At 43.1% G+C, this 14118-nt stretch overlaps 1 protein-coding gene across 1 annotated transcript in view; it reads left to right on the top strand.

Annotated features, from left to right (window-relative positions):
- The window catches only part of PNPLA4 (patatin like phospholipase domain containing 4), a 107323-nt gene extending 93644 nt beyond the window's left edge, over positions 1-13679 (top strand). The window contains exon 7 of the mRNA XM_055337427.1: positions 13621-13679. Coding sequence (XP_055193402.1) covers positions 13621-13662 — 42 coding nt within the window. The 3' untranslated portion in view covers positions 13663-13679. The remainder of the gene's footprint in view (positions 1-13620) is intronic.
- Positions 13680-14118: the final 439 nt, after the last annotated feature.

Below are 14118 nucleotides of genomic sequence, written 5' to 3'. Positions count from 1 at the left end.
AAAGCCCATACCTCTCAGGACCTATATTTTCCTTCTGAAAGCCACACGTTCAATCAGTAGTTGCCATTGGATCAATATACCCAATGTGACCCTTCTTCCACACGTCTTACAAGGCCCAGGGTAGGGAATGATTATAGTTAGGCACAAGGCTTGCCTGAGGAAGGATGGTTACTGATGGAGGCTTATGGGGGAAGAATAAGATTTTGCTCATCACTCCAAGAGATGGCAGTGTGATTACTTATACAGCGTGTAAGTATCATGCAAGTCCTGTAGTGAAAGGGATGAATCATGCGGGACAGAGACAGAAGGTAAGAAGTCACAGCAATGATACCATTTCAGGAAAACAGCCACTCCCATTGTTTTGTTTTTTAAAAATTTTATTTAAATTCAGTTTGCCAACATATAACACCCAGTGCTCATCCCATCAAGTGCCCCCCTCAGTGCCTATCATCCAGTCTCCCCATCCCCCTACCCACCTCCCCTTCCGCAACCCTTTATTTATATCCTAGAGTAAGGAGTCTCTCATGGTTTGTCTTCCTCTCTAATTTTTCCTCATTCAGGTTCCCTCCTTCTCTTAAGGCCCCTTCCACTATTTCTTATATTCCACATATGAGTGAAACCATATAATTATCTTTCTCTGATTGACTTACTTCACTCAGCATAATACCCTCCAGCTCCATCCACGTCAAAGCAAATGGTGGGTATTCTGAAGGCTGAGTCATTTTCTATTGTGTATATAGACCACATCTTCTTTATCCATTCATTTGTCGAAGGACATCGTGGGTCCTTCCACAGTTTGGCTACTGTGGACAGTGATGCTTTGAACATTGGGGTGCAGGTATCCTCATCATTTCACTACCTCTGTATCTTTGGGATAAGTACCCAGTAAGCAACTCCCATTTTGTGATTGCTCTATACTTTATACCCATTATTTTGCTTACATGTCCTAATGCTTTCACATGGCCATGGGGAAGGCTGAGCAAGCATTCAGAACTCCGGTTTGAGAAGACAGATGTGACTATGACCATCCAAGCAGCATGCCTGACAAGTTCCTAACCAGGTGGTATCTCCATTCTTCCATTTGCAGATGGGGTGACACGAACGCCTATGGAATGTGATTGTCATACAGTTGTAAAGGATTCATGTGGGTTGGGCAGCTGACAAAGAGCCCAGCAGTCAGAAAGGACTCTGTGTGCTAAACCATTCCAATTGCCCAGACTCAGAAATTTCAGCTTAGCGGGTAAAGAGATGCATGCGACTTTATGAGCCAAGCACATAGGAGAGCCATAAAGTGTTTTGGGGACTTCACCTAGGGGACAGGAACACAGAAAGAAATTTACTTGGGAAAAAAAAGAAATAGCTGAATTCAGAAAAAAACACCTAAAGCCTGGACAGTATTCCTTCTAGAAAATACAGCATCTCCTGCATGGTCCTAGTCTTTCACTCTTTTACTCTGGGCTGAGAAAGGCCTGCCTTTGGCTTTAATCACTGATGTGAAGATAAGAGAATAAGGGATGTGTTGACTACAGGGTCCGCATTCCACAGCCCTCAACACACCTCATAGGGTGGTTTAAATTTGGAAACTATTAGGTTTCAGGAGAACAATTAGCCAGACCACCTGTTGAGCATCTCTAACAGGAAAAAAAGTTTCTTCTTGCATTCTTTAAGAAGATTCGCAGGCTGGTGCTTGTCACATCCAAGGTAGCATGTGGGGCTGTGGATGCTAATAATGAAGCTGCCATGATCTCACCTGGTTACTAGAGCAAGATCATCTGGTCAGGACAGGCTAGAGACCAGGCAGTGAAATTTAGCACATTCTTTTCAAGTTCCTCGGCCATAGGGAGTTGGAAGTGCTCAGACCCACATTCTCTTCCTCTGGCAGGTTTCATAAAACTTTGAACCAAAATAAGCACCTAAGGCAAACATAAGACACTATGAAGAGACCCAGGCACAGAAGACAGAGCTCAGCTAAGCAGGGAACCACCATCCTTTATAGTATGTGTACAGACTCAGTCTTCGTGTTTTCTGGGTGTTTTTTCCCCCCTCCTCCAGAGGTAGAATGTCTTGCTGGAAGATTTTCCTTTGAAGGAAAGCTTTTGGGATGAAGGGGTGAAAGACCAGTAATTGCTTACCTGTGGGCAATTCATGAATTTGAGGATTTGGTGTTTGTTGAAGTGGGAGAGTTTGGGAATAATATCAAAAGAAAATTTACTTCCACTCGTTTTAAAACAGCTAGGTTTTCACACCCTTCTGTGCAGTCACACACAGAGCCACGGGCCACTGCTGTATGCTCTGCCAACATGGTTCTGATTGTAGACCACCTGGGGACTGCGGGCTCTCGCTTACATTGTGCTTGTCAGGGAAGGCCCGATTAAGATGGCCATGTCCCCATGGGAGACCCAGACAGAAAAAGGCACTTCTGAGTCTATCAGACCTTTCAAGCACCTGACATCCTGCCTCACTCTTTCTAGATGTCTGCTGGTGAATCTTCCTCATTAATCCCGTAAGGTGGGCATTGACACATCACTCTGGCAAAGGAAGACCCTGAATCCCAGAGGTTGAGTCGATTCCCAAAGTTACAAGTGGGACCAAAAATACAACCAGGTCTGTCTGATATGGAAACCTACACTCTTGTATTTAGACACAGAGCTGGCCACAGCTGGTGGGAAAGGAAAAGAGGGACAGCAGCTGGAGCATGCAGGCCAGCTCTGGTTTTTGCTCTGCTGGGTGGGTGATGTGCTGTCCTGGAGGTGTGCTTTGCTCTATGGTGACAATGCAACTGGGCTAGAAGGGGTAGAAATACACTTCTTACCTCCTCTCAAGCCCATATCCTGGAAACGAGTTTCGCCAGGCATTGCCAAGCAAGATGGAGACATTGTGGGCAGTGTCATTCTTTCTGGGCTTATGAAGAAGCAACAGAATGGTTGATGTTTTGGTCCTTTATAATGAATTTCATTGACTGTATATTGTCAGTCGAAAAGAAGGAAGGTGCTCGAAAGGAAGTGACAAAAGGGCAGGAACATTTATTTGAGGGACTACGGGACACAACTGGGCTATGACTATCCATGTCACTCTTCAGAGGTATACCACTCTTGATTAAGCAGAAATTCATTGGGATTTCTTCAGTTCCAAGTTTGAATGAGTCTGGACTGACAGGTGACATTAGGGGATTGTCGGGGAATGGTCATCCAAACTGTGCGGCTGATAGGCTTCAATAAGAACTCCCACACCTGCGCCTTTGCTTACATGTGTGTCTCCCTCTCTTGCATGTCGTGCAGCTTCCTTGGCTCTGAATCATTCAAGCATTCTCCCTCCAAAGTCATTTTGACTGAGTGATATTTTGTGCGGGGGGGTGATAACTTGCTATTGCTCTTTCCAAGTGATATAAAGAGCACAGGTTAATTTGCATCTCTGAAAGGCAGAGTTCATGCACAGTAATATTATTCTGTTCATTTTCCCTCTTGAGGATCATGGATTACATGTTGGTATATTATTCAGCTAGAGTAACACCTGGAAAAAAAACTTCAACATGCAATATAGGCACGGATTTCTCTAAGAAATGTCCGTGCATATGTGTGTTTGTGTGTATTTTAAAGATGTCCATCCTTGCATCCTCTTGCAACTGCACTCATTCAATTAACGTATCCCTATGTTTGTAAAGAGGATGTGCTGGCAAAGCGTGAAAGAACAGTCCCTGCTTCTGAGCCTCCTAATTGGAGAACTCAACCTACTTCATCCTGAGTCTTTCCCAGTAGCCTTTCTGTTGTCAAGGTGTATTATTTATTAACTCAACCTGTGATGTGTATTCTTTGAAAAAATAAAAAGAATATAGTTTATTTTTTTTAATTTTTTTTTAATTTTTATTTATTTATGATAGTGACACAGAGAGAGAGAGAGGCAGAGGGAGAAGCAGGCTCCATGCACCGGGAACCCGATATGGGATTCGATCCCGGGTCTCCAGGATCGCGCCCTGAGCCAAAGGCAGGCGCCAAACCGCTGCGCCACCCAGGGATCCCAAAAGAATATATTTTAAAATATTTTAATCTCAGTAATAGAGTACTTGGTTAAATTTTTAACAGAAAGCTGTGATACTCAGTTCAAGAGCAACTGTATGAGGGAAAAATAAGATGAAGAGATACATCTGGGTAAGAGCCAGTACATAAAATGTGCAATGAGCGGAACAGCTGCCCCTTATCCATCTGCAGACGTTCTGCAGACACATACTTCGCGTGCTGCAGCTGGGATACAGAACTGTCCCTGTCACTGGAAGAGGAGGTCACATAGAGAAAATGCTCCCAGACATAGCAGAATGGATTCTAAAGCAAAATATCTGTATCAGCGAAGACCTTTTGAATCCAGTATAAAAAGGAGGGCTTTGCTGTGTTCTGCTGTGTCTCACTTGACTACATTATCAAGGCTCACTGTGGGCTAGATAGCATGCTTCTGCACACAGCAGTGAGCTGTAAAAAAAAAAAAAAAAAAAAAAGAGACCCAAAGGATTTCCTTCCCAGTAAGGAAAGATTTTATTATTGTAGGAAATCCAACTTTCGTTCTGGTTCTGTAGATAATTACTTTTTGAAGGGGAAAACAGTATTGAATATTTGATGGCATTTAAATCTTTCTTACAGCATCTTTTGTTCAATTATTCAAAGTCTTTTTAGATAAACGTAAAATAAATAGGCACACGGACAAATGGTAGTGAAATATTAACGGAGAGGGTGGGTGAAGCCCCACAGGCACTGATATTCTTGTTTCAGGAAGGGATGGACTATTGCACAGACTCATGGTGCGGTCATCCATAATTTGGCAGAAGCCAAACACCTAATGTCTACCTGCTGTGGACTGAGAGTCTGGCAGCCCTGGTCACCCCACTGCTTGGAGCTTCTGTTTGGTTTCTGGTCCCCCAAAAAACTGATCTCTTCATTTGGGAGTTTGGCGATCACTCTTCCGTTTTTATGTTTTATGTTTAATCTCTCTGTCCTACATGTTAGAAGCAAGAACAGACCTCAAAGTGTGAGCTTAAAATTTCATCTAAACTCAAAGGTGCAGGCTACCTGGGTGGCTTAGTCAGTTAAGCATCTGCCTTCAGCTCAGGATGTGATCCCTGAGTCCTGGGATCGAGCCCTGAGTCGGGCTCCCTGTTCAGCGGGGAGCCTGCTTCTCCCTCTCCCTCTGTGGCTCCCCTGACTGTGCTCTCTCTTTCAAATAAATAAATAAAATCTTAAAAAAATAGAGAGAGAGGTGTTACACACTAAATTGCATCCCCCCCCCAAATTCATGTGTTCACATCCTGACTGCCAACATGATCTTCTATGGAGATGGGCCCATGGTACAGGGCTAGATTTAGATGAGGTCATGAGGACAGGGTGCTCCTGGTGCTCTTATTAGAAGAGGAAGAGACACCAGAGCAGCGTCTCTCCAACACAGGAGGACACAGCTAGAAGGCTGCGGTCTATAAGCCACGAGGAGCGCTCTCAGCAGGACTCAACTGCTGTGTGCCCAGTGTCTGCATACCCCAGAATTCATATATTTAATCTTAACTCCTGGCGCACCTGGCTAGCTCAGTTGGTAGAGCATACGACTCTTGATCTCAGGGATGTGACTTTGAGCCCCACATTATGTGTGGAGCCTACTTATAAATAAACAAACAAATAAATAAAACTTTTTAAAAAATCCTGCCAATGTGATGTTATGTGGAGGTGGGGCATCTGGGAGGTGATAAAGTCATGGGGCTGCACTCCTGAAAAAGAGACACCAAGGACCTCCCTCATCTTCCTGCCACTTGTGGACACAATGAGAAGATGGTCATCTATGAACCAGACACCGAATCTGCTCAGCACCTTGGTCTCAATCTTCTTGGCTTCTAGAACCGTGAAGAATATATTCCTGCCAGTTCATAAATCACCCAGACTATGATGTTTTGCTGTAGCAACGTGAATGCTGTTAAGATCCCACAATGCTGACATCCTGATCCTTGACGTCCAAGCTCTAGAACTGTGAGAAAATATATTTCTGTTGTTTAAGTGTGTGGAACTTGGTTAGGGCAGCCTGAGCCCACCAAGGCAGGAAGCCGCAGGAGATAAGATCCCTTGTACTTACCAGGCCACATAAGTGCATCAGAGTGAGCCACTTGAGGTTGGCCCGGTGGATCTGCTACCAACATGTGGATATGGCACGTTGGGCACATAACAGGCAAATGCAACAGAAATATTTTGGATACTGGCTGGGTTTTTTTTTTTTAAGATTTTTATTTATTTATTCATGAGAGACAGAGAGAGACACAGAGAGAGAGAGAGAGAGAGAGGCAGAGACACAGGCAGAGGGAGAATCAGGCTCCACGCAGGGAGCCCGACATGGGACTCGATCCCGGGACTCCAGGATCACACCCTGGGCTGAAGTAGGTGCTAAATCGCTGAGCCACCCGGGCTGCCCTGGGTTGTGTGTGTGTGTGTGTGTGTGTGTGTGTGTTTAAATATTTCTTATTTGACATCATTCCTTGATATCTTAAACTTCATATTGCTAGAATCTGATATCTTCAAATTGAGGACAATAAATAGGACAATTAATAAGTAAGGATACCATTTCCTAATACCTTTGAAGCTTCTAGGACAAGACAAGCTGTAGATAAATCAATGACTTAGACAGAAAATAGATGGATAGGTAGCCAAAAATATAGCATTAGTTCATGATTAGCAAGTGATTCAATCCTACTAGAAAAATGAAAAGCTTCTGAAGGGCAAAGCTAAATCTCTCCATTAATTACATACCAAATAAAGGAACTCTATGAAAAAAATAAACCCGCTGCAAATCCAGAAGTATAAAAATCAGCTACTTTTACATCACCGATGAGACTCATCTTTTCTATATGAGACAATATCACCTATTTAAATCTGAAGCTATTTTTGTGTTTGCCTCATCTGTGTAGGTACTATATTTAAGGCAGATGTGTGATGGAGGACAGCACGCCTACTCCTGTGGATTAATTTAGGGGATTCACTTGAAAAATAGCCTTACCTTCCTCTAAATTAAGAAATATTTACTCTCACTCTGCAGATGTCGAAGGAGAAAAGAAATGATAGGGCTCTTGGTTTCAAGAGAAATGTCTCTTTATAGTGTTATAAATTGTGCCTTGCAAATTAAACTTCTACTAGCAAAAGTTTCCCTCTACTCTGGGAAAATAGACATTGTGAATACAAGGCTTTTCTTTCCAATTTTACGGCTTCTGCATAAACTTAGAAATAGTTAAAAATAGCTCAATATGACTCAGGTAACAACAACGGAAAAATAGGAAGACATGGATAAGTCAGTCACCTGATTAAGAAAAATATAACTATTAAAGTTGCTATAAAGAATAAAACTCTTGTTTCTGCAGAACCACACTACCTCTCTGCACCCCATTTATATCACATAGTGGCCCTAAATAGAATTTTTAGATAAGTGGGCACCTCGGTGGCTCAGTGGGTGAGCAACTGTCTTCAGCTCAGGTTGTGATCCTGGGGGCCTGGGATCGAGTCCCACATCGGGCTCCCTGCAGGGAGCCTGCTTCTCCTCTGGCTCTCTCTCTCTCTGTCTCTCATGAATAAATAAAATCTTTAAAAGAAAAAGAGAATTTTTATTTAAGCGTAAGTTTTAAGTAGATATTTTTTGACATTTCACCAGATGGATGAAAATGATTTTACAAATGGAACAGTTTTATTAAACTGTAAATGTTCAATTAAAGAATTGTGCATTTATAAAAAAGCCAACTCACACACAAATGCACAACATCAAAATATTTTTAATTCAGGTCTATATGCCTGCGGATGCCAACATTAAACAAATCTAGTCTCCTACTTGAGTGTGGGGCAGCAAAGGATGGAGGTATGGTGGGGGTAAGTGTGGTGGGTTTTCAAATAGAAATCTCTATGTAAAGAAAGGAGTTGCAGTTTCCATTAAAATTGGTGGAAAATGATAAGATAATTTGCAATTTTACCTCTGCCCTCAAGTAGCTTATAGAAATCAGGACATGCAAACAACTCTATCCGCCAGAATAAAATGCACAATAGAAGTAAAAAAAGAAAGAAAGAACAAGCCATGGTAGCACTAAATCAGAACAGATTCACTCTGACAAGGCTGGGGCGTGAAGTTGAGAGCAAAGCGGTGGACAATATGGGGCGAAAGGCCTTGCAAACAAGCCTTGAAAGAGAGATTTTTCCATTGTTAAGAAAATGGTCTGAGATACCACAAAAAATTAAGTCAGTTTTTATGCTATATGCATTTATTCCAACTTAGATGCAAGCTAGCCTCCTTTTGGAGGCTCCTCGTGGAAAACTACTTACTCCAGCAATGTTCACTGGTGCAAGTTTAGCCTGATGGCAGCGTTAAGGTGGGGCAGGGAGGGAACAGGGGCACAGGCAGGAAGCGCAGGGTGGCAGATCCCAAGCAGAGCACAATCCCAAGCAGGGCCCAGTGCAGCATCCCGGCTGAGGGAGGAGCCCGGAGGAGGGTGGCGGGAGGGGCAGATGAGGGGCCGGATGGGCCATGGCAAAGGCAAGGCAGCTACTTCCTTCCTTGGCCTGGCGCTGGGCCCTGGCCTCCTTTCCCGTAAGCCGTCTGTTCGCACTCACTGCCCTCCTCCTCCGTCGCTGGGCCTCCAGTGGGATCAGCAGGACACAGAGACCGAGGTGATCACAAGGGCTCTGAGGTTATGGCAGGGCCCGTGCCAGGCAGGTGACATGGGCAGGTGCCCGCGGGCAGCTGTGGCACCACAGAGCTGCGGGGGGCAGGGGGCACAGGGTGTGCACACTGGCAAACATGACGCCATAGAAGCCCAACTTGGACCCAAAACATCCTTTTGAAAATTCCTTCCTCCCTCCCTTCCTTCCTTCCTTCCTTCTTTCTTTTCTTTTTTTCTTTTCTTTTCTCTTCTTTTTTGAAAATCAGTTTCAAAATCCCAAGCCCAAAATTCATTTCTCCGTGTACGATATACTAAATAATACATAGCAAAGAGACCCATGAGCACGGTCCTTGACCGGATTGTCTCCAAAGCCTTTCTTTAACCAGAGTTTCAATTCAATGTTATTAAAAGAGTAAAAAGAGAAACAAAACTTTTCCTCTCAATTGCTTAAAATTCCCTGATATGCTTGGGCGCTGTATGGATGGGAAAGAAAATGCTTTCAGGATGAAAATTAAAAATTAATGACTTTTAGATTTGAAGCATAAAAGCCAAAAAAGAAAAAAAAAAAGAATTGATTTTGCATTTTCTCCCTCCCTCAAATAGATTTATAGTCCCAAGCTTTTTCTCTGAAAGTAGACAGGATTTTAAAATAAATCTAAACACACACTTTTTGAAACATACCTCAGCACGTGATTTTCATTGTATGAGGAGAGGGGCTGGGGAAGAAGTATCAGAAAACAAAACGGATGCTCACAATTGGGATGTGCTCTGGCGGCCAAAGAGGGTGGAAAATCACACTGGTTAATTATTTAAGATTGGAAAAGAAAAATCCGTTTCCTGTAGAGAGATGGCATCGCATACTAGCTACAAAGCCCAGCGAATAAATAGGCTGCAGGGAAACCTCCGGACTACTCGCTTCGGTTTACCAACTAAATAGAAACAGTGCATTTTAACTAGTGGAACATTGCACGTGCAGAAAGAAGCGTGAGTATTTTTAGTTTATCGCAATAGTTACGCAACGGACGAGGAGTAAAGTCTATCATTTGGAATTGGTTTCACAGTGACCAGGCCTAGCACGCGGGTGGTGGCTGATGAAGGCGTTTAGTGTCAAGTGTTAGTTTAGAATTAAAAAATCAGGACTCCCTGTTTACCTTGAAGAATGATGATTGATGGGTGCCATAGGTCCCACAAAAAGAGAATTCATCACTCTGCTCAACAACCTTGCACACTTGGAGGTCAGTAGTGGCCTTGCCTTGCCACATGTCCCCTGCTAGTGAGGACTGGTGGATAGAGAGCAACAGAATAAAATTCTGGAGGTCGAGGCGCCTGGGTGACTTAGTCGGTTTAGCGTCCGACTCAATTTTAGCTCAGGTCATGATCTCAGGGTCCTGAAGTTGAGCCCCCCCCTATTGGGCACACACGAGGTGTGGAGCCTACTTAAGAGTCTCTCTCCTTCTGCTTACCATACCTCTAAAAATAAGATAAAGTGCTGGGGAAAGTGTATTCCCGTATTTTTTTTTTTTAAGTTTCTCTCTTGCTGGAATTAAAATTCAAAAATAAACAACCTTATTAATTAATTAAAAAAAAAGTTTCTTTCTTCCATCACTGCCGACAGCAATCTTAAAAGCCTCCGATGCCCCTAGAGTCCACATAGGCTTTGAAGTCATCCCTCCTGCCAGCTTCTCCAGCTCTGGGCATACGCTTGGCCCATTCACCCATCACTATTCACTGTTACCTCCCAAGAATCTAACTTTAAGTCGGGAGCTCTCCTGCAAAGCCATCTGGATAACCTGATTTTGTGCTAAGTCCTAAGCCACAAGTTCTCAACCTTGACTGCACACTAGAATAACCACACTAGAGTAGCATTCAAAAGCTCCAGTGTCTCCCCAGACCAATTAAATTAGAATCTGGCAATACCGTTGCTTGTTTCCTATGCCCACAGCAGCTCAGGTTAGGAAATGGCCAGTGGTTCAGTGTATTCGCCATGAGGAGAAAGGCCTTAACACAGCAGTTCCTTTCGAGAACACTCCGTGGGGTGGAATCCCAGGTACTGGGGAGTCCAGAAAACTGGGGTTCTGCACGCCTGCACATTGGTGAGTTGACACCTATTATGTCACACTCTCAGAGATGGAACCGATAGGCCAAATATTCTAGAAGTCCTGGTTTTTAAAACATACAAGCAAAACAAATACAGAAAAATAAACTCTTTTTAAATGTATTTAATCCGGAACTCGCAACATTTTTTTTCCGGAGCATCTAAATTCGCATATGTCCAAGTGAGACTGTGTGGTTCCTCCCTGGGGAAGAGGCTGCACATGATTCCTTGTGGTGCTAGAACGTGAGCCCAAAGACAGGAGGGGGTCCATGAGAGGCTCCACAGCCTGCTCTCTGGCATTACTCACTTTTTTCATAAAAGTCTTGGCCCCCTCAATCTGTAAGTCCTCTCAGCACATGGAACCGGCTTTTCCTCGCACAGGAAGAGCCAGGCAGGGATTCATTTGGTGAGATTCACTTTACTTCCCTCCATGAGGAAATTCAGATACCCGACTCTACAGATGCAGTGAACCTCAGACCTTATCAAAGATGAAATGATAAAACTCCAGCTGTGAGTCCTCATCCCGCCAGCTAACGCCAACAGTCCCCAGGTCCATCATCTGTAAAAGTGAAGATGATGGAATTACTGGCCTCGCAATGTGAGTGACGAGGAGACACAGCTGTCATTTTCAGAGAACACGGTCACACGGCTGGCCCAGGGACCACAAGCAACAGACGAACACAACCTGTTCGACTGTTTTAAAAGGACCAACTTGGTGCAGACAGTGCGTAGAGAATCTGCACAGGGGCCATGTGGGGAGGAGATGCCTGCAGCCCCCAGACCCTCCACCGCCGTGTGGCGTCCCCACAGAAGCTAGGAAATGGCCAGTGGCCAACAGAAGGAGAAAGAAGTCAAGAGGCTTGGAGGGGTCCACATGGACATTCATACTGACAAGAACAAGTGGTGCAGGAACCCAGGAGCATCCGTTTCATATGCGGAACAAGGAGGAAGCAAGGACAACAGGATGTCAATTCTTTTCTTCCAGGCCTTATTATTTTTTTTTTTTTATTTATGATAGAGAGAGAGAGAGAGAAGCAGGCTCCATGCACCGGGAGCCCGATGTGGGATTCGATCCCGGGTCTCCAGGATCGCGCCCTGGGCCAAAGGCAGGCACCAAACTGCTGCACCACCCAGGGATCCCAAGAGCAGTTTTAATTTGCAACAAAACTGAGAGGGAGGCACAGAGATTTCCCATAGATTATCTCCCCCATCGCATGCACACTCCACCCCTCACCCCAGATACATCTTCATGGACACGTGATCATCGCCAATCCCCAGGTGACCTTAGCTTTCGCTCTCGGTGGTGTATGTTCAGTGCGGCTGGACAAATTTATAGTGACATATATGTGTCATTAAAATATCACACAGAGTATTTTTGATGCCTCTCAAAGTCTCTGTGCACTATTTGTGCCCCCCTTTCTCTCTGACAATCGCTGATCTTTTCACTGCCTGCACTGTTTCGCATCTTCCAGAATGTCACACACTTGGCATCATACAGTAAGTAGTCTGTTGAGACTAGCTGCTTGTGCGTCGTAAGATGCATTTAAGGTTCTGCTGTGAATACTAATTCTTAAGAGTAATGGATGATACAGGGGCGCGTGGGTGGCTCAGTCGGTTAAGCTTTTGCCTTTGGCTCAGGTCACGATGTCAGGTTCCTGGGATAGAGCCTCGCCTCTAGCTCCCCGCTTAGTGGGGAGTCTGCTTCTCCTTCTACCTCTGTGCTCCACCCTCTGCTCTCACTCTGTCTCTCAAATTAATACAATCCTAAAAAGAAAAAAAAAAAGTAATGGATAATTCAGAGGAGGTTCTGATAAGAATGATTTCGGGTGGCATGAACAGTGGAAGATTTAAAAGTTAAATATTATCTATGATGCAGATTGGCAATTTTTAAGGAGAATGAGTTGGTCACAGCAGGATAACTTTATTGATGTTAATATTTTTTGTTTTAAATACTACCTTGGAAAACGTGCACCATAACATATGCCCTCAGAAGTTAACATCAACATCTCGTAGGGTTGGTGTAAAATCCTGGAGAGTTCCCTGCACATTAGAAAGGAGGGTGTAGGTAGAGAAAATCAGATGTGATGCAGGTTCCACATGTGATGTAAAGGCACTTCTGCAAACACCAGATTAAGCTGCACTCACTAATTAAGACATTCTCTCCTAAGATAACATCTCATTATTGCTGATCTAATTGGGAATTCATGAGATTTAGACGTCGCCTAGGAAAATGTTATCTTTGCAAAAGCAAAGCTCACTTTCACACATTGTACACATTTTTAAAGTAGGAAACCTGTACAGACCTTCAAATCGTAATATTATGTAGAACCATTCTTTCCACTAATGTGAAGTGGTGAGGTTTACAGATTTTCTATTTTGATGCACAATTCATACTTCTGATTTTCAAAATAGAATCTACGTTTTATATGCTGGATCCGAGGCTTGTACTAATTGTAAATCAATCATTTGTACATATGATTGTAAAGGGTAAAAATACAAAGTATACATACTTCTTAAGGGTAGAAATGGTTCCCCCCTTTTTCATTAAAATGGAAAAGGTCTAATTTTAAGGGCTCATGAATCTATATAAAATCAGAACCATTACCTGGCCTGTCCGTTGCTATGGCTACATACTCATGTGATCTGTAGATCTGATATAATTCAGGTATCTGCAGAGCAATATCATTGCAAATACATCAGAGAAAATTTAAGCAGCATAGGGAACCAAGAAAAATAATTTACAAAGAAGATTTTAAAAGAAAAAGGGCACTGGAGGAAACAAAATTTCTTACTTTATTTTGTAATATATTTTCTACCTTTATTATTAAATATGTGTACATATGTTTAATATATGTTCATTCTCTCCTAGGGATCTATTTCTTCCATTAAAACTGAAAAGTGCACACACTAACTGGACAAGAAAAAAGGTAAAGATTTCCTTAGCTATGGAATGTACTGCATGAAAATAATGAAATACATTTGTAGAGAATAAAATTGTTGTTTTTGCTTTCAAACCGTAAATTAAAAGAGCCATGTTTCTGTAAAGAGATTTATCTGGCACTAAACCTCTATTATATTTTATTGAGTGACCTTTGATAAAATTATAGAGCTATGTTACCTTTGTAAACATTAACCTTCTGAGTTAACAGTTGGATTTGTCATCCAAAAGTAGAGACGAAATTTACAATAAAACAATGGTTAGGTATTGATGTGGTAAAAAAGGCAAGTCCCTTAGCATTCACACCTGGCTGACAGATATAAAAACCATGTTCAGGGATGAATTGCATAATTAATCAACACCACTGGACATGATTTTCACCTGAATCTATTAGAGCCAAAGCAGGCATTCAGTTCCGGGGATCACAGG

The sequence above is a fragment of the Nyctereutes procyonoides genome, unplaced genomic scaffold (genome assembly GCF_905146905.1).
Source record: "Nyctereutes procyonoides isolate TBG_1078 unplaced genomic scaffold, NYPRO_anot_genome, whole genome shotgun sequence".
Lineage (NCBI taxonomy): Eukaryota > Metazoa > Chordata > Mammalia > Carnivora > Canidae > Nyctereutes > Nyctereutes procyonoides.
This window is presented reverse-complemented; position numbering and strand designations above follow the sequence as displayed.